Source organism: Canis aureus, chromosome 1 (genome assembly GCF_053574225.1).
Source record: "Canis aureus isolate CA01 chromosome 1, VMU_Caureus_v.1.0, whole genome shotgun sequence".
NCBI classification, from domain to species: domain Eukaryota; kingdom Metazoa; phylum Chordata; class Mammalia; order Carnivora; family Canidae; genus Canis; species Canis aureus.
In genome coordinates, this window is record NC_135611.1 from 6,564,674 (window position 1) to 6,581,349 (window position 16,676).

Here is a 16,676-nt window from a genome sequence, read left to right on the forward strand (position 1 = left end):
TCAGTAATATATGAAATAGGCTGGAAGACTGCTGTATATGTGTCCTATTTTGGCACGTCTTTCTCAAGCAGACATAAAACCCTGTACGGATAAGAGAACATATCACATATATAAATATCCAAAATTTAAGATATGTATTATTATAAAAACATAATTAAAATTTAAAAAGGAAAAGCTTAATTGAATGATTGGCAACATAAACAGCAGGCAGTGGGGTAAATATTCTTAACCTAAAAGGAATAAAGATGCTATAAGACGATTAGAGAAAGTTATATAAACATACCAGATAAAAATGGGGCAAATAAAGTGAGAAATAAATCCATGAGAAACAAATGGCCTGTTGGTACAGGAAACACACACCTTTCTGTATTAAAGAACAAAAGGATATAAATTCCAAAAGGAAAAAGACCTCATTTTCATCTATCAAATTGTTTTGAAAAATAGCGATAATTACCCAGTTTTGAGATAGTGTAGTAAAATGAGAATATATGTATGCTGGTAGGAAAGGGGAAGTTTTCTGAAGGGTAACTTAGCAGTATGTGTCAGCATTCTAAAGCAGGTTTAAAAAATAAAAATAAAGTCTCTCCTACTGATCTAAAGAGTATACCTAGGAATGTGTATATTAGTGATAAGATTAGTATCATTTAAAAAATGAAACTTGCTTGAGTGGCTTGGTTAACTGGTTCTTGGAACATGCATATATTCTTTTCACCCTTAAAATGATGTATTAGACTGATACTAACATTGAGTATATGAAAAAATAAAATTTTAAAAGCAAGTAGCAAACAAAACATGTGCAAGTATACTGTTGTAAACATGTGTGATAAATATTTAATATAAAGTATTTATTATATATGTAATACATGTGTATTAATAGTGACATAATAGTGATGATTTTTAGGTGATGAGTTTTTTGGATTCTCAAGGTTTTATGATTTTTCTACAATGAGCAGTTTTTTTGGTAAACATTTTTTAAAGCAATAATATAACTTTGATAAGACTTTGATATGACTTTCTGAAGGGATTTATTAAATCTAAGAAAACGAGTATATATGTTTTGTATGTGTATATATAATATATTGTATATTATATATAATTATATATAATTTTATATGTTTTATAGGTATGTATGATATATAAATAAATATATTTTAAGTAGACTCCATGCCCAGCGTGGAGCCCAATGTGGGGCTTAAACTCACAACCCTGAGATCAAGACTTGAGATCAAGAGTCAGAAACTTAACCAACTGAGCCACCCAGGTGCCCCATACATATGTTATTTTCTGTGTTGAGAAAATCAAGACCCATGTACAATGTCAGGAAATGATAACTGATCAAGAGTTTTTTGGGGGGTGGTAATTATGCCAATAGGTGAGGACAGGTCACTATCTAATGACCTGTTCTTTTAGGCTACATAATTACCAAGGTCTCCACTAGAATTTCTGCACTTTTTACCTCCAAGATCTTCTCACTTGATGGCTTTTATATAGCATGACAGATGCTGATGATTGAACCTGCATTTTTGTAATGTCCTTGGAGAACTAGAGGTCACATCAGTCCTTCCTCTGCTGGGTGATGTGATTAAATCATTGAATTTCTGCTATTATTTTAAATGATGTAAGTAGTTAGAAAATGTTACTCTTGACCCATTTCACAAATCGTGACTCAGGAGTTGCAGGGTGTCCTGGTTGAAAACCATCACCCTCCTACATCAGAGATCTCATTCTTCACATTTCCTATTTCTGGCCTTTTCTGCCCCCGTTGCGGTATTGTGTGGTCATACCTACATCTACAGGGGCTGGTGGATCGTGTTCTGATTACCCTCAGAAATGAGCTACTTGGTATAAATAGGCATATTGGCTTCATTCCTAGTGCTACTGTAACAGATTACCACAGATTTAGTGCTTAAAACAATATAAATCTATTATTCGAAATAGATTTCAGTGGGCTGAAACCATGGTGTCAACAAAGCCACTCTATTGGGAGGCCATAGTGGAGAGTGCATTCCCTCACCTGTCCCAGCTTCTAGAGCTGTGTTCCTCCCTTTGTGGGTTATATAGCTCCTCCTTCAAAGCCAGCAAGGTAACCTCTCATATCTCTTCACTTGCTTGTTATATCACATTCTGCCCCTTGGAGCTCCTCCCTCTGTAAAGATACTTGTGATTTCATCAGAAATCCAGAATAATCTCCACATTTTGAAGTTCTTACTCACATCTGCAAAATCTCCTTTGCATAAAAAGCAGCATTCACAAATTCTGGGGATGAAGATGTGGGCTTCTTTGGGAGCCATTATTCAGTTTGCCACAGTAGATCTGATGCTCTTATTTTGTGTTTATTTGATTTATTTTCATTGAAGTGACATACTCTTCATCTGAAATTATGGGGGGAAAAAGGTATTTGACTTGAAGACCAAAGGTACACAGCACCGAGTGGTAATGGTCTATCTACACACATGTCCCATTCATGCCCTACTACTGAGTAAATAGTCTTCTATATAATGAATATAATAGTCATCTATATAATTTAAAAATTAAATATTTTTATTACTATAGAAAAAATACAAAAAGGGGATGCATCAGAAACCTGTAATTTTGGCAAGTATATACGTGTTTAGAATTCTAAAATTAATGTTAGACATTTTTCAAAACAGAATTACAAATCTGAAAAAACAAGTGTTTTGTTGTTAAAAAAAATTGAAATAGGATGCGAATGTATGTAAGAATACCCATTTGGTACCAGTCAGTCCATTCTGCTCCTTTCTTACCTGTAACACCTTGACTTTAAGCCTCAATTTCTTTTCTAGAAAATGAAGGAGACATTATAGAACAACTGTAAGTTTTAAATATGTGTTCAGAGCAAATGGTGGCTACTCATGTGTTTGTTAATGGAATAACAACCCAAGGAAATCTTCACAGTAGTTTCTTACTTGCAAATTTAATGAGAATTTTGAGCAAAGGATAATAATATAAAATTGTATCATCTGCCAGGGACCCACACCCTCCCTTCTTTTTAAGCATGTGGTTGAGTCCAATTGTAGCAGGAAAAAAACAGCCATCAGAAATATTTTAATATTTTAATTTAATTATTAATGGACATTTATTGTTGACTGTCATTTAACTCCAATTATGTTTTTTTAAAAGTATGCATATAGATATACAGGTTGGTGGAATAATTAAAATTTAAAATCAATTTCCTTGAGTTTTTTTAGACCAAAATATTTAAATAATGTTGGTTTCTATGTTTATTTGTTGAATTACTTAGAAAACTTCACAAAATTTCCATTGAACTTTTTAGATCAACGTGGTCTCTAGTTAAGTTGTCAGTCTGCCAAGAATCCTGTGGACAAGAATAAAGACAGTAAGTTCCTTGTAATTTTTGGTAGGATCCTCGGGGATAGCATATATTGATCCCTTTGATGCTGGCTTTACAGCTGCAGTAGTTTGTGTCTACCACTGAAAACAGACTGTATATAGTTGTTGGATGGAAACAGGAAACTATTATTCTGAATTGTTAGCCTTTGAACTAAGAGAATCACAAACTTAAGGTTATGATGGTCCATGTTTTCTCCACTCTAATCTTTATTTACCTCAGTTCCCACTTTAGGGACTTGGCATGTTCAACAATGAAACCAATTATAGTAACTTTAACAGAACAGCAGGTCTAACCAACTGTTGCAGGCATGTGTACAGCAGTCATGAAAACAAAGCCTGAGACACACGTCCAAGTACTAATAATAATCAGAATACAGATTCCTCCAAAGAAATATAATATATTCCTTATGGTCATTATAGCTTTGTGTAAATGCAGGTAGTGAAGAAATCATCATGTAGCTGATCCAAAGCAGATATAATTATAGTATAAAAATGTATGCTCATTCTTGGAATCAAACAGAATGGATAAGTCATGATGGGGTTCATGTCCTATGTGAGGAAAGAAATGACCTCTATCTATCGAATATAATTTCCTCATGAAGATGCTTTTCTTTTCTTAATGTAATGTCTTTTTGGAGCCATAGCAATGTACGATTCTAGCAGAAAGATTGGGGGAATCTAATAAATGTGAGTGGGATTAAATTGAAATTTGTGAATAGATTTTCTTGTATTTTAAAAAAAGAGATTAAAATGTATCTTAATAATACTGGATATTTTGACAGATAACTAAGTCACATTGGAACATAGAGTTTTAAAGGCAGATATTGATCTTTCAAAAAATATATGAAGATGATAAAGGAGATGAAGAGAAGAGGCATAAATCTATTTCTGGCCTGAAATCTGGTCAACATTTTTCAAATAAAATGTCATTTTCTCTAATTGCATAGCTTGAGGGCCCTTTTAAGTTTAAAGTATGGTGGCAGGGGTAATTTTCCATTTATTTTAGGGAAAAACAAAACGTTTGTTTTGGAGACAATTCTGAGGCCAAATATATATTTTTTTTCATTTTATGTGTTTGTAATTTAGAATGCCATGACTTAAAATTATACTTAGCAGCAAGCTATAGACTTTTGAATGCAGTTTTTGAAGTTTTTGGGGTTTTTTTGTTTGTTTTTTTTGTTTTGTTTTGTTTTTTTATTAGTGTTCAATTTACTAACATACAGAATAACCCCCAGTGCCCATCACCCATTCACTCCCACCCCCCGCCCTCCTCCCTTTCCAACACCCCTAGTTTGTTTCCCAGAGTTACCAGTCTTTGCGTTCTGTCTCCCTTTCTGATATTTCCCACACATTTCTTCCCCCTTCCCTTATATTCCCTTTCACTATTATTTATATTCCCCAAATGAATGAGAACATATAATGTTTGTCCTTCTCCGACTGGCTTACTTCACTCAGCATAATACCCTCCAGTTCCATCCACGTTGAAGCAAATGGTGGGTATTTGTCATTTCTAATAGCTGAGTAATATTCCATTGTATACATAAACCACATCTTCTTTATCCATTCATCTTTCGTTGGACACCGAGGTTCCTTCCACAGTTTGGCTATCGTGGCCATTGCTGCTATAAACATCGGGGTGCAGGTGTCCCGGCGTTTCACTGCATCTGTATCTTTGGGGTAAATCCCCAGCAGTGCAATTGCTGGGTCGTAGGGCAGGTATATTTTTAACTGTTTGAGGAACCTCCCCACAGTTTTCCAGAGTGGCTGCACCAGTTCACATTCCCACCAACAGTGTATGAGGGTTCCCTTTTCTCCACATCCTCTCCAACATTTGTTGTTTCCTGCCTTGTTAATTTTCCCCATTCTCACTGGTGTGAGGTGGTATCTCATTGTGGTTTTGATTTGTATTTCCCTGATGGCAAGTGATGCAGAGCATTTTCTCATGTGCATGTTGGATTCTTACTCAGATACTTAAGTCAAATTGATACCGCTGATGTTTTATTTTCTTCCCTTAAGTTCATTAAGAAAAGTTTAGCTCTTTGTTAGAAATTAAATCATTTTCAGAATTTAATGGAAATTTGGCACTTCACATCCATTTTACTGTTGAAAATTTTTTTGTTCTGATACCTGTCAGTCAACAAGTATTTATTTAGCATCTCCAAAATGGCATGTGTTATTCAAAGTGCAAGTGAGAAAGCAGTGCACAAGATAACTCCCTTGCTTTGCATTTTTATAAGAGGAGGGAAAAGATGTACAGAGAAGTTAATTAAAGAAGATAAACTCAAGTCCTAATAAGTATTATGGAAAAACAACAGCATAGGTAATATGGTGAAGAAGAGTGTGGATCTCAGTGCCCCGTGGTTATGGTGGGTGACACTGGAGTTCAAGAGGCAGCTGGGTCAAGATTTTGAATGAGCAGAAGGGGTATTGAGGAGTTTGAATTTAATCTAACTTTTAAAGTAAAGTTTTGGAGTTGAAACTGGGGTGAACCATAGTCTGATTTATACTTTTATTTCTTATTCTTATTTTTAAAAATATTTTATTTATTTATTCATGAGAGACACACAGAGAGAGGCAGAGATATAGGTAGAGGGAGAAGCAGGCTCCCTCTGGGGAGCCTAATGTGGGACATGATCCCAGGACCCCGGGATCACGACCTGAGCCAGAGGCAAATGTTCAACTACTGAGCCACCTAGGTGCTCCTGATTTACACTGTTAATGAAAGTCTCCTCTGGCTGCTGTGTCCATGGACCTGCTATAGAAGAACAGTTGGGAGATCCCTGGGTGGCACAGCGGTTTAGTGCCTGCCTTTGGTCCGGGGCGCGATCCTGGAGACCCGGGATCGAATCCCACGTCGGGCTCCTGGTGCATGGAGCCTGCTTCTCCCTCTGCCTATGTTTCTGCCTCTCTCTCTCTCTCTCTGTGTGTGTGTGACTATCATAAATAAATAAATAATTAAAAAAAAAAAAAGAACAACAGTTGGTGGCAGATGGCCATGAGCCACTTGTACCAGTGGAAACCACAATAAGAAGTTAGTAGATAGCTAGATGATAGCTAGATGATAGATAGATAGAGAGAGAGAGAGAGAGAGAGAGAGAGATGATAGATCTGACACAACTAAAGGCCATTTGGATGTGAGTGTTATGGGAGAAAGGCCTCAAGAATGACCCCAACCCTTCAGCCTTAATAGCTGAGGGTATGGGTCCTGCTCCTTATTAATGTCAGGAAGGTGTGTGAGGGGAAGAATGGGATTTGGAAGGGGTAAAAAGGATTAAGATGACAGCTGTTTTCTGTAAGCCCATCCAGCCATGTTCCATTTGATGTGATACTTAGAATCCCTAGTGGAGATATTTTGCAGGAATTTGATGGAAGGGCATAAATCTGGACCTCAGATGGAATTCAGAGCTATAAGGGTGAGCCCAGGAGAAAATAGAGTGTCAGAAGCTTTGAATCTGCTGGGATCCCCTAGGGGAAGGCTGTGGAGAAAGAAGAGAAAGGACCTCTGATAATGGCCAGGAGACTTGACTACAGGGTTCTGAGAAGCAGAGGGAAAGTTCTCTCTGTCATCTAAATCAATTAAAATCTTTATTGAATAAAAGTAATTGTGTTTCCAAGTATGCTAGATCTTGCTATTTAGTATTAATTCATTGCTTAAATATATAATGCAGATATGTATCACATTTACATATTTATAATAAATTTAAGCTTTATTTCCATCTCTCAGGCAAAGAAGATGATAGGCTCTAGAGCATCTTGAGTATCAGAAAGTTTTAATAAATTAATGTCTTCAGGGCTGATAAAAGTTGAATTCAAAAGCAGAAGCAAGTGTCCCCCAAGCTACATCCTCATCCTCCCACAGCTCCACACATTTCTGTGACCATTTCCCTCCCAACTTCAGATTGGAGGACTAATGAGGAATAATGATGAGCAGAAATAGAAGACCCCATGGCTGGGGTATGAGTGTGTGTGAGTGTGTGTGCGTGTGTGTGTCGACACCACAGAGGCCAGCGCAAAGTGGGCGGACTTTTGACAAACTTCACATCAAAGAAGTTAGAAGAATCTGAAGCAGGCACGAAGTAGGAGGATGTGCTTGGAGAGAACGAGATTTGGATTTAAAGATGTGGAGGGAGTATCTGAGCTGTTATTTAGATGATATAATCATTAAAAGGAAAATAGGATCAAGAGTCACTTCTGTTTCCAAATTTTCTTGGTGAAGTACCATGTTCTTTGAATTTGAAATAACCTACTATTGATAACTTTATTTACCATAAAGTACAAATATTTGAAATATCAATGTTTCCAGATAAATCTGCCAGTTTTAAATTTCTGTTTTGTTTTAATATTTCCTGAGAGTAGCATTCAGTGAATTTCTCTATTTAAAAAGAATGAAGTTGGATGAAAACACTAATTTGAAAAGATATATGCAACCTTACGTTTACTGAAGCATGATTCACAATAGCCAAATTATGGAATCAGCCCAAGTGTCCATTGGTGGATGAATGCATAAAGAAGATGTGGCAGTTATACGATGGATTATTACTCAGTCATTAAAAGAATGAGATCTTACCATTTGTAACCACATGAATGGATCTAGAGAGTATTATGCTAAGGGAAGTAAGTTAGTCAGAGAAAGACAAATACTGTATGATTTCACTCATTTGTGGAATTTAAGAAACAAAACAAACGAATAAAGAAAAAAGACAAACCAAAAAAACAGCTCTTAACTACAAAGAACAAATGGATGGTTTCTAGAGGGAAAGTGGGTCGGGGGATGGGTGAAAAAGGTGATGGGGATGAGGAGTACAGTTACCAGGATGAGCACTGAGTAATGTTATAGAATTGCTGAATCACTATATTGTACACTTGAAGCTAATATAATACAGTATGTTAACTGTACTCAAATTTAAAAACAACTGAAAAAGAAAAAAATAATAAATTTTTTTTTAAAAAGCCATTGGGGAGAAATAACCCTAATATAGAAGGAGCATTAGTGATTTTAGCATTAAAAAAAGTTATTACAAATTTAAAAATTTTAATTACAAGAGCAGAACGATATTTATGAACATGTGGCACAATGCTGAAAAATGATGAAACATTCATGATTAGACCTTTAATGTTACAGCAAATATGGTTTATGATTCTTTTTTAAAATTTCAAATAAAACTTTATGTTGAGAGCTATGACTGCAGTTCTTTCTCTTGTCCTCCCTTACCTAATGCCCCAAATTACTTTGGTTGTCTTCTACTGAAGTTTTTATTTCTTAAAAATCCGCAACATATAGGTCTAGGTGTTGTCTCAGATGCCATGTAGGATTTAAACATCCCAACAGAGTGAAATGCTATTTCAGGAAATACGGTGCACGCTTGCCACCTAGTGGTGAGTGTGGAAACAAGTGAGGATTTCAAAGCAATCCCAAAGAACGTGAATTCAGAGAAAGACTAAGTTCACTAGTTATCTTCAAATATAGTAAGGTATAAGTGTTATGTGAAAACTATTATTTTACTGGCTAAAATATGAAAGAGAAAACAGACTTTAAAAAATACTATTTGTCTTTTTCATGAAAAGTTAGAAGATGTTTCCCAATTACAAAATATGTGTTGTGTACATATGTATATATGATATGTTATATATATTATATATGTGTGTATATATAATATATAATATATGTTATATATATTATGTATATATACGTCTCACTGTGTGTTATACCCAAATATGTATATACATATTTTTATGTGTGTATGTTCATATGGAACGTTTCTCAATAAAAGCTAAATATAACTTGTGGATATCCCAGAAATAGCCATTGCCCACATTTTGGCTTAGTATTTCCAGTAAAATCTTCCATATGTATATTTGTATGTGAGGCTTTATAATCTAAAACACTCTGTATCCTCATTTGTCATCCAATTTTATACCTTAGTAATTCCCCATGCTGTTTTCTATTCCCTTCAGAAATAAGACTTCTCTCCCTGTAAGTTTTGAACACTGGGGCAACACTTCTCAAGGGTTTGCTTTTGCTTCTGTTCCTGTTTGTCTATCAAGTGGTAAACTGATACAATCGGAACATCTGGATTAAACAAAGCTAAACAGATTTCGTGGTGCCAGACTTCTGTGAACAAGGAAGGGTCCACCAAAAGCTGATGTATGGAAGTGCACCATGCTTCTCAGTCTTACTAATTCACAATACATTCCTTCCTCACTAGAGCAAAATGTTGCATTAAATTTTATGTTTCCAAAGAATTTATCATGGAATATTTGGATAAATGTTCACTTAAGATATTTAAAATTGAAATTTTAAAATTGGATTTTAAGTTCTCATCAACACTGTCAAAATTGATACAGATACTAGATCTGTGTGTTGTGTTTCTCTGTTCTGAAAATTTTATTACTACAGTTGGAGGACAATGTTGTCATTTTCATCCAAGCATTAGTTTATAGGATCACCAAGCACTTCAGAAAAAACACTCCTGGATTTCATATTGGAGCCAAAACATCAAGATCTATTCTACGCACTTGCCTATCTTGGCTTTCCAAGACCTAAATACCTCCCATTTCAATTTAGGGTTAGAAAATGCACATTATCTTGATGGTCTTGTTATCTTATGAATCAAGGAATATCATAGCTATCTTATACACCTAAAACTTCCTCCTGTAAAGTAATTCAAGCACTTATTAAAATCCACATTTTGCATTGTATTTAACACGCATATCTATTTTGTTTCTTTTTTAGAATTGAACTTCAGTAGTATTTTACACAAGGCATGGGTATAGCAAATAAATTTCTCCCCAAGATATTAAAATAACTTAGGAAGTTTCAGTTTCAGTAAAGTCCTGAATGTATCCTAGGTGTATTTATTGTAGTTGCCTATAAAGAAGGGAGAGTAGTTGCAGACTTATTTTTTTTTTCTTTTTATACATAAATATGGAATCAAAGAACTCAGAGATTCAAGTCTCTGGTATATTAGTGACTTTTCACATTTAAATATATTGCTAAATTCATATAATTACTTTCAAGGTAGAAGAGGGATAAACACCTGAATTTCTGCAAGTTGCGAAGTTAATTATTTGTATTATCTATCATGGTGCTACTTTGTGTAATATTAGATTTTTTTTTTTTTTTAGAAATAACTTAAAACCACTTTTTGACTCCTAGAAGGGAGTTGTCTGCTTAGCACTTGTGATTGGATTTTTATGAGATGAATGATGGGTGTTGTAGGAAATAACAGCTTGGAGAAAGATATGCGAGAGACGCTACTAAGATAAATATTCCCCAGACATTTTTGAGAAAAAGATGTCTCGTGATACATAATTTTATTTTACAATTTCTTAAAGTGGCTATAGACCTGGCTGTGGTGGAGCGCCCTGGTGTGGCGTAACGGTCAGCATCCGTCTGCTCCGACTGGTTGGTTCCCATGAACTGATAGACATTTAAAATATTACCCTGAGATATAACAGCTTATATATCTATGTGCTGAAACCCACTTAATTGCATTATTTCTCTTACAAGGTTGTACTAGCTAAAGAACATCAGTGCTTTGTTGTTACACAAGAGAGTAGACACCTATGTGTATAACTCATCATTTTAGACACCGTTTATTGCATGCTATAATGTATGAATTTCAGGTCTGCGTTCTCATTTAGTGCTGACGAGAGATCTGTGAATGACTTTCCTCAGTTTACAAATCAAGGAATTTAATATTAATTCACATCACTTTTGTATCCTCTATCTGCTTAATGTTGTACATTTCATTTATTGATTTAATTTTTGGTAATTATTATCATAATTCAAAACCAGCTAATGTGCATCTATCCTATACCATTGGACAATATCGGTTACAATTTTTAAAGACTGATGACATTTAATTCCCACAACCGTATGTGGTAGTCAAGATGAGCCCCCGCCTTACACACGTGTAATGGAAGCTGGGGCATTTTAAGGAATGTTGGCTCAAGTTCACACAATCTGGACATCGTGGACCAGGTTTCAGTCCCAGACATTTTGAATCCATGGCCCCTGAGCAATGCTTGCCTTCTGGAACCGTTTGTGGTTACAGCTGTAATGCTTGCATCCACAGGCTGGTACTCTCCTAAGCTGTTGGCATTATGAAATCACTTAGGTAAGTATGATCCTTATCCCCATTTTACAGATGTGATAACTGAGTAAGTGTTCATGGAAGGAGCCGTCTCTCCTTAGGGATTATCAATCCTTGCAGCCGAGATGCAGCTCTGCCCCCAGGAGTGTTGTCAGGACTCTGCCATCCCGGGATGAAGTGTCTGGAGAAACACACATGAAGCTTCATTCTAATATGCAGTCTTTCACATAACCCAAAAATATAATGCTTTGCCCGAAAGGGTATGTATTGGTGGAGGAGGGAGGTGGGAACGGTGAGGTAAGACCCATTATGTGATGTTAGAATATCCATTTTCTTTGTTACCCGAATGATTTAAATCAAGAGCAATGCAGTGTTTGTACACATGACCTTCTTTTGGCTGAGTAGATTATTTTACTACATTCAGTTTCTGTCTTTTTCTTAAAAAGAAATACTTAACATTGTCAGCTCTCCCACCAAAGCAAGATCGCAATAGCTGCACTCCGGATATTTCAGTACACTTTATAATAGTTCAGCAATGGGCCGTCTGGGTGGCTCAGTCAGTTAAGCATCTGACTTGATTTTGGCTCAGGTCATGATCTCAGGGTTGTGAGATCGAGCCCCACATCGGGCTCCTTGCTCAGTGGGGAGTCTGCTTGAGATTCCTTTGTCTCGTTCATTCTCTTTCTCTCAAAAAAAAAAAAAAATGAGTTCAGAGGCAAAAAGCCATGAAAATAGTTTCTTCTATATAGTTAGCTTTTTAAAAGCCAATATGAAGCTATTTTTTTTTGCTATTTTGATAATAACAGAAAACCTCCTTCTGGAAATAAGTAGACTTTTGATATTGGGAACTAGAGTGTGAAGTACTCTGAACTGTGAGTATAGCTTCCTTGGCCACCATGTTATTATGAGTAAATCTTACCCTTACTTGAATTCCATCCACGTAATTTTAGGAAATGAAGAAGCTGATTTTTAAGAGGCAAGAGCTTTTAACAATGTATATTGAATTTCTAAGTAGAACAAGTCCTCCACAAACTGGTAGAATGTGTCCTTCTCTGCCATTGTAAGATTGCTGAGGAAATGATGATGAGGTATAGTTTCTGAGAATATCACAAATTGGATTATACCTGAAGACCATAGCACTGAAGGTTAGATCTCCATTAATAAACACACCTGTTAGAGTCTCTTGCTTTCTGGGATATTCAGGTATGCATGCACCCTGACCAGAGTTCATCTGTTCTTTTTTTTCTTTTTTTAAGATTTTATTTGAGATTGAGTGAGTGAGCAGGAGGAGGAGCAGAGGGAGAGGGACAAGCAGACTCCACGCTGAGCATGGAGCTCAACACAGGGCTCAATCCCATGATCCTGAGATCATGACCTGAGCCCACATCAAGAGTCAGATGCTTAACTGACTGACCCATCTAGGCACCCCCAGAGTTAACATTTTGCTCAGGAACATTAATCAATTAAAAATATCTGTCGAATATTCACCATAAGCCTAGAAATGTTAAACCATATAAGAGATGAAAAATGAACATTTTTAGGAGGCATACCCTTTTCCTTGAGGAACACATGGGGAAAGATGATAAGCATATGCTAAGTGTTAAGCTCTTTTTAAAATTATGAGTATAATAGGATATAAGAAAAATAATTTTCCTGGTAGCTTGGAATTATATTTCAACACTGTACAGATAATACCATGCTGATATGATTTGGATAGTAGAGTGAAGAATGGATATTGCAGGAAGAGAGAGGGGAAAGAGTGTTTGCCCTGAGCCACAGATTTCAGGAATGTGCTGAGGATCATAGGAAATAATGTCAGTATGTATAGTGGGTCCAGACATCCTTGAAAGTACAATAAGAATGTAGCTTGCTCTGGGAGGCAGGAGGGTGCCATTTCATCTTTTCAGCAGGAGACAGAAATAAGAATCTTTAATGAACCATTTGCCTGTCTGCATTGATATGAGAGAAATACTCAGACATACAATAGCAAGAACATTCAAAACCCAATATAAATTGTTAGATATTTGTTTCTGAGCCATTGCAATATTTGCTTGTTCATTTTTGTTTGTTGTTTGCATAGCAATTCTGTAAATTCTGGCAAAAGTAAGAAGAAAAAGATAATACTTGGAATAATAATAATTTTAAAAAGTGAGATGATTCCAGTTACCTGGCACATTTGCCTCCTCATCTGATGTGAAGAAGCGTGTCAGGAATGTGATTTGTTGACAGTCCTGGATTACCTGTTCTGTTACCAGTCAAACCACCAATACGTAATGATCGCTGACACTGACACACTGATTTGTAGTTTAGGAAACATGTTCACAACCACAAAGCAGCAGAACTAGAAATAAAATCCCATTTGGAGAATTGAGAATTCAAGTTCCAGTGCTCTTACCAGTATTCTATTGTATTCCATTCCATTACAGAATGCAATGTCATTTTTATTTATATACTTAAAATTGTTAAAACTAACCATCCTACTTAATAGTAATTGTAGCAATTTTTCCAACTCATTCTGGAAAGGCAATAAATAATGCTCTCTTAAAGGTATTTTTTACTTGATGGATAACTGTATTTTCAGAACCACCAATTTATTAGTGCATATGTACTTTTTACAGTTTTTTTCTTTTTTCTTTACTAAGACATTTTGCAGCCACTCCATTTGTAGAGAACTTCTTGTTCTGTGTACACATTTTGACAACATTCATTATCTGCTTAACAGACCATATCAGTTCTGCAAAAGCCATTATGGTTGACTACAGAAATTTAAATTTAGTTCCTTACTAAAGAGCAGATTTTTACAATCATGTATCAGATCATTAAATTTTACATTATAAAAGGCTTATATGATGCTTAACAAGTCACAAGCCCATGTTAAGCATGATACTTTCTTTTCAAAATGACTACTGAGTATTTTCTACTCTATGTTTGTTCTCAAAGTGACTACCACATCTTAAAGATTTTAATCAGGGACCTAAAGTCAAACAAAGCCATGGGAAGAAGAAATTGTTTTCCTGTGAAGGGGGTGGCAGGGAAGGTTATGGAGAGTCAGAAGGAATCATTTTTGCTTGGGCTACTGTATCTTTGCCATATTTTTTATTTTCAAGACTCAAGTGTTTTTGTTTTTGTTTTTGTTATTGTAGTTAGGATTTCTCTAGGAGTGTTAAAATATACTAAGTTGCCTTGTGCAAATTATTTGCCTGACACTTTGGTTAATATAGCAAATACATTTAAAGAAGGTAACTTTCTAAAATACTCGTGATATATAGTCTTGAAAGTGAAAAAGTCATTACAACTTGATGGGCATTTAGATAGTACTGATCATTAATCTTCACTGATCGATTGACCAAATTATGTGTTTTGTATCTAATATGTTTCTTCTAGAGTGCTATCCTTAAAAGGGTTTTAGAACTATTATTGAGAAAAAAAGTGAAACACTAATATTACATTTTATGACAAGTGGGATCATTATGAAGGTTAAAACAAAAGTTATCTTTAAAGCATGGTTCATAAACTATAATCCCTAATGTGGTATTACCACATGGATTTAGATTATTCTAAATATCCTGTTACTCTGATAATGAAAGAAACAGATTTTCCTAATACTGAAGTCCTATCTAATGTTATAATTTGCTATATTAAACTCGTCATCATTTCTCATATCTATGTATTGGATTCATTCTGTAGGTTCTTACTTTACCTCCCAGCACCCTGAATGTACACTATGATATGGAAATCATGGACCACTGTACCTAAAGTTACTAGAATGTGTGAAATACATGCAAAGTAGGCTAATTTCATCCCCATATATATGTGTAATGTTGATGATAATATATACTTCCCTTATGTTGTTCAGGATTTCCCTTGTCCTGAATTTCCATGACATTCTTTGTTCTGTTCCTATGCTTCAATAATGTTGTAAGGATTTGTTTAATATATATTTTTCATTAGTATTTTGTAAGCCTGTGCTCTACAAAATTATTTCAGTGCTAATTAAGACTTTTTAAAAAAGTTTTTTTAAAAAATTATTTATTCACTGATGACACACAGAGGCAGAGACATAGGCAGAGGGGGAAGCAGGCTCCCTGTAGGGAGCCTGATTCGAGACTTGATCCCCGGACCCCAGGATCATGCTCTGAGCCAAAGGCAGATGCTCAGCCACTCAGGCACCCGTAATTAAGACTTTTTGCACTGAACAACTCAATTTGTACAGATAGAATTTCAGTGTAAATCTAATTAAGACTTTTGCACTGAACAACTAAATTTGTACAGATAGAATTTCAGTGTAAATCATAGAGTTATGTGTGTAGCAGGCATTAAATTTTTGTTAAATGAATGCACTGAGTCAAAAAAATTAAAAAAGAACCCATATAGATAATGTACTTCATTTTTATGATGGAAACCCTCCTGTGCCAGTTTTACAAACTGAGCACATCTAGAGAAGTGCCAGCTCTGTTAGCAACACAAGAAATAATTACCACCATGGCAACACTTCTGAGAATGGAATGTCGCATCATTTATCTCAATTTGATGGCAAATTATCATTCTAATCTTTTTGTTTTTAGATTTGTGATATGAGTGATTTCCTACTGAAGATCAGTTCTAACTTTTTTCTTTGTTTTTATTTTCTTCTTATTTTTTTAGCTCCCTGTGAAGGCAATACATTCTTCTGCCATAGTAACATGTGCATCAACAATACGCTGGTCTGCAATGGACTCCAGAACTGTGTGTATCCTTGGGACGAAAATCATTGTAAAGGTAACGATCAGACCTTAACATTTGCAAAAATCCTCTGCCTATAGAGTGGGAAGGAGTTTATTACAACGTGGAGATGTATCAGACAGACTTACAATTGGACTTGTATATGGGCTTTTTTGAGCCTCTTGTATATTTTATAATTCATTTGTAAACGTTTTTCTTTGCTTTTACCAGAAGTTTGCTCATTCATTAATGCACAGTAGAGAACCTTTAGCACTTGAATGCTCATTAAAGACATCTGAGTAGAGCCTGCCGAGCCGTGGAGAGGAAGTGAAGCTTTTAGTGCCGTGTGTTTTTCCCATCAGACCTGGTGGGAAAAACATAGCCCTTCCTCTGTGCCAGCCGCTCTCATTTATCCCAGTCTATCTTCACTGGACAACATGCGCATGCCCTAGAAGCACATTGAAGGAACATTTGTGCTTTCAGGTACTTCCAGCCAATTAACTTGAC

General features: G+C 35.6%; 1 protein-coding gene across 8 annotated transcripts in view; it reads left to right on the forward strand.

The window, feature by feature from the left end:
- Positions 1-16,676, forward strand: part of NETO1 (neuropilin and tolloid like 1) — a 128,334-nt gene that overhangs the window by 88,260 nt on the left and 23,398 nt on the right. For all 8 annotated transcript variants that reach the window (XR_013370873.1, XM_077882518.1, XM_077882468.1 and 5 more), the window contains exon 8: positions 16,113-16,226. Coding sequence is in view for 7 of the 8 variants with exons in the window: in XM_077882518.1 (XP_077738644.1) it covers positions 16,113-16,226 (114 nt within the window). In the remaining variant the exon portion in view is untranslated. The remainder of the gene's footprint in view (positions 1-16,112; positions 16,227-16,676) is intronic.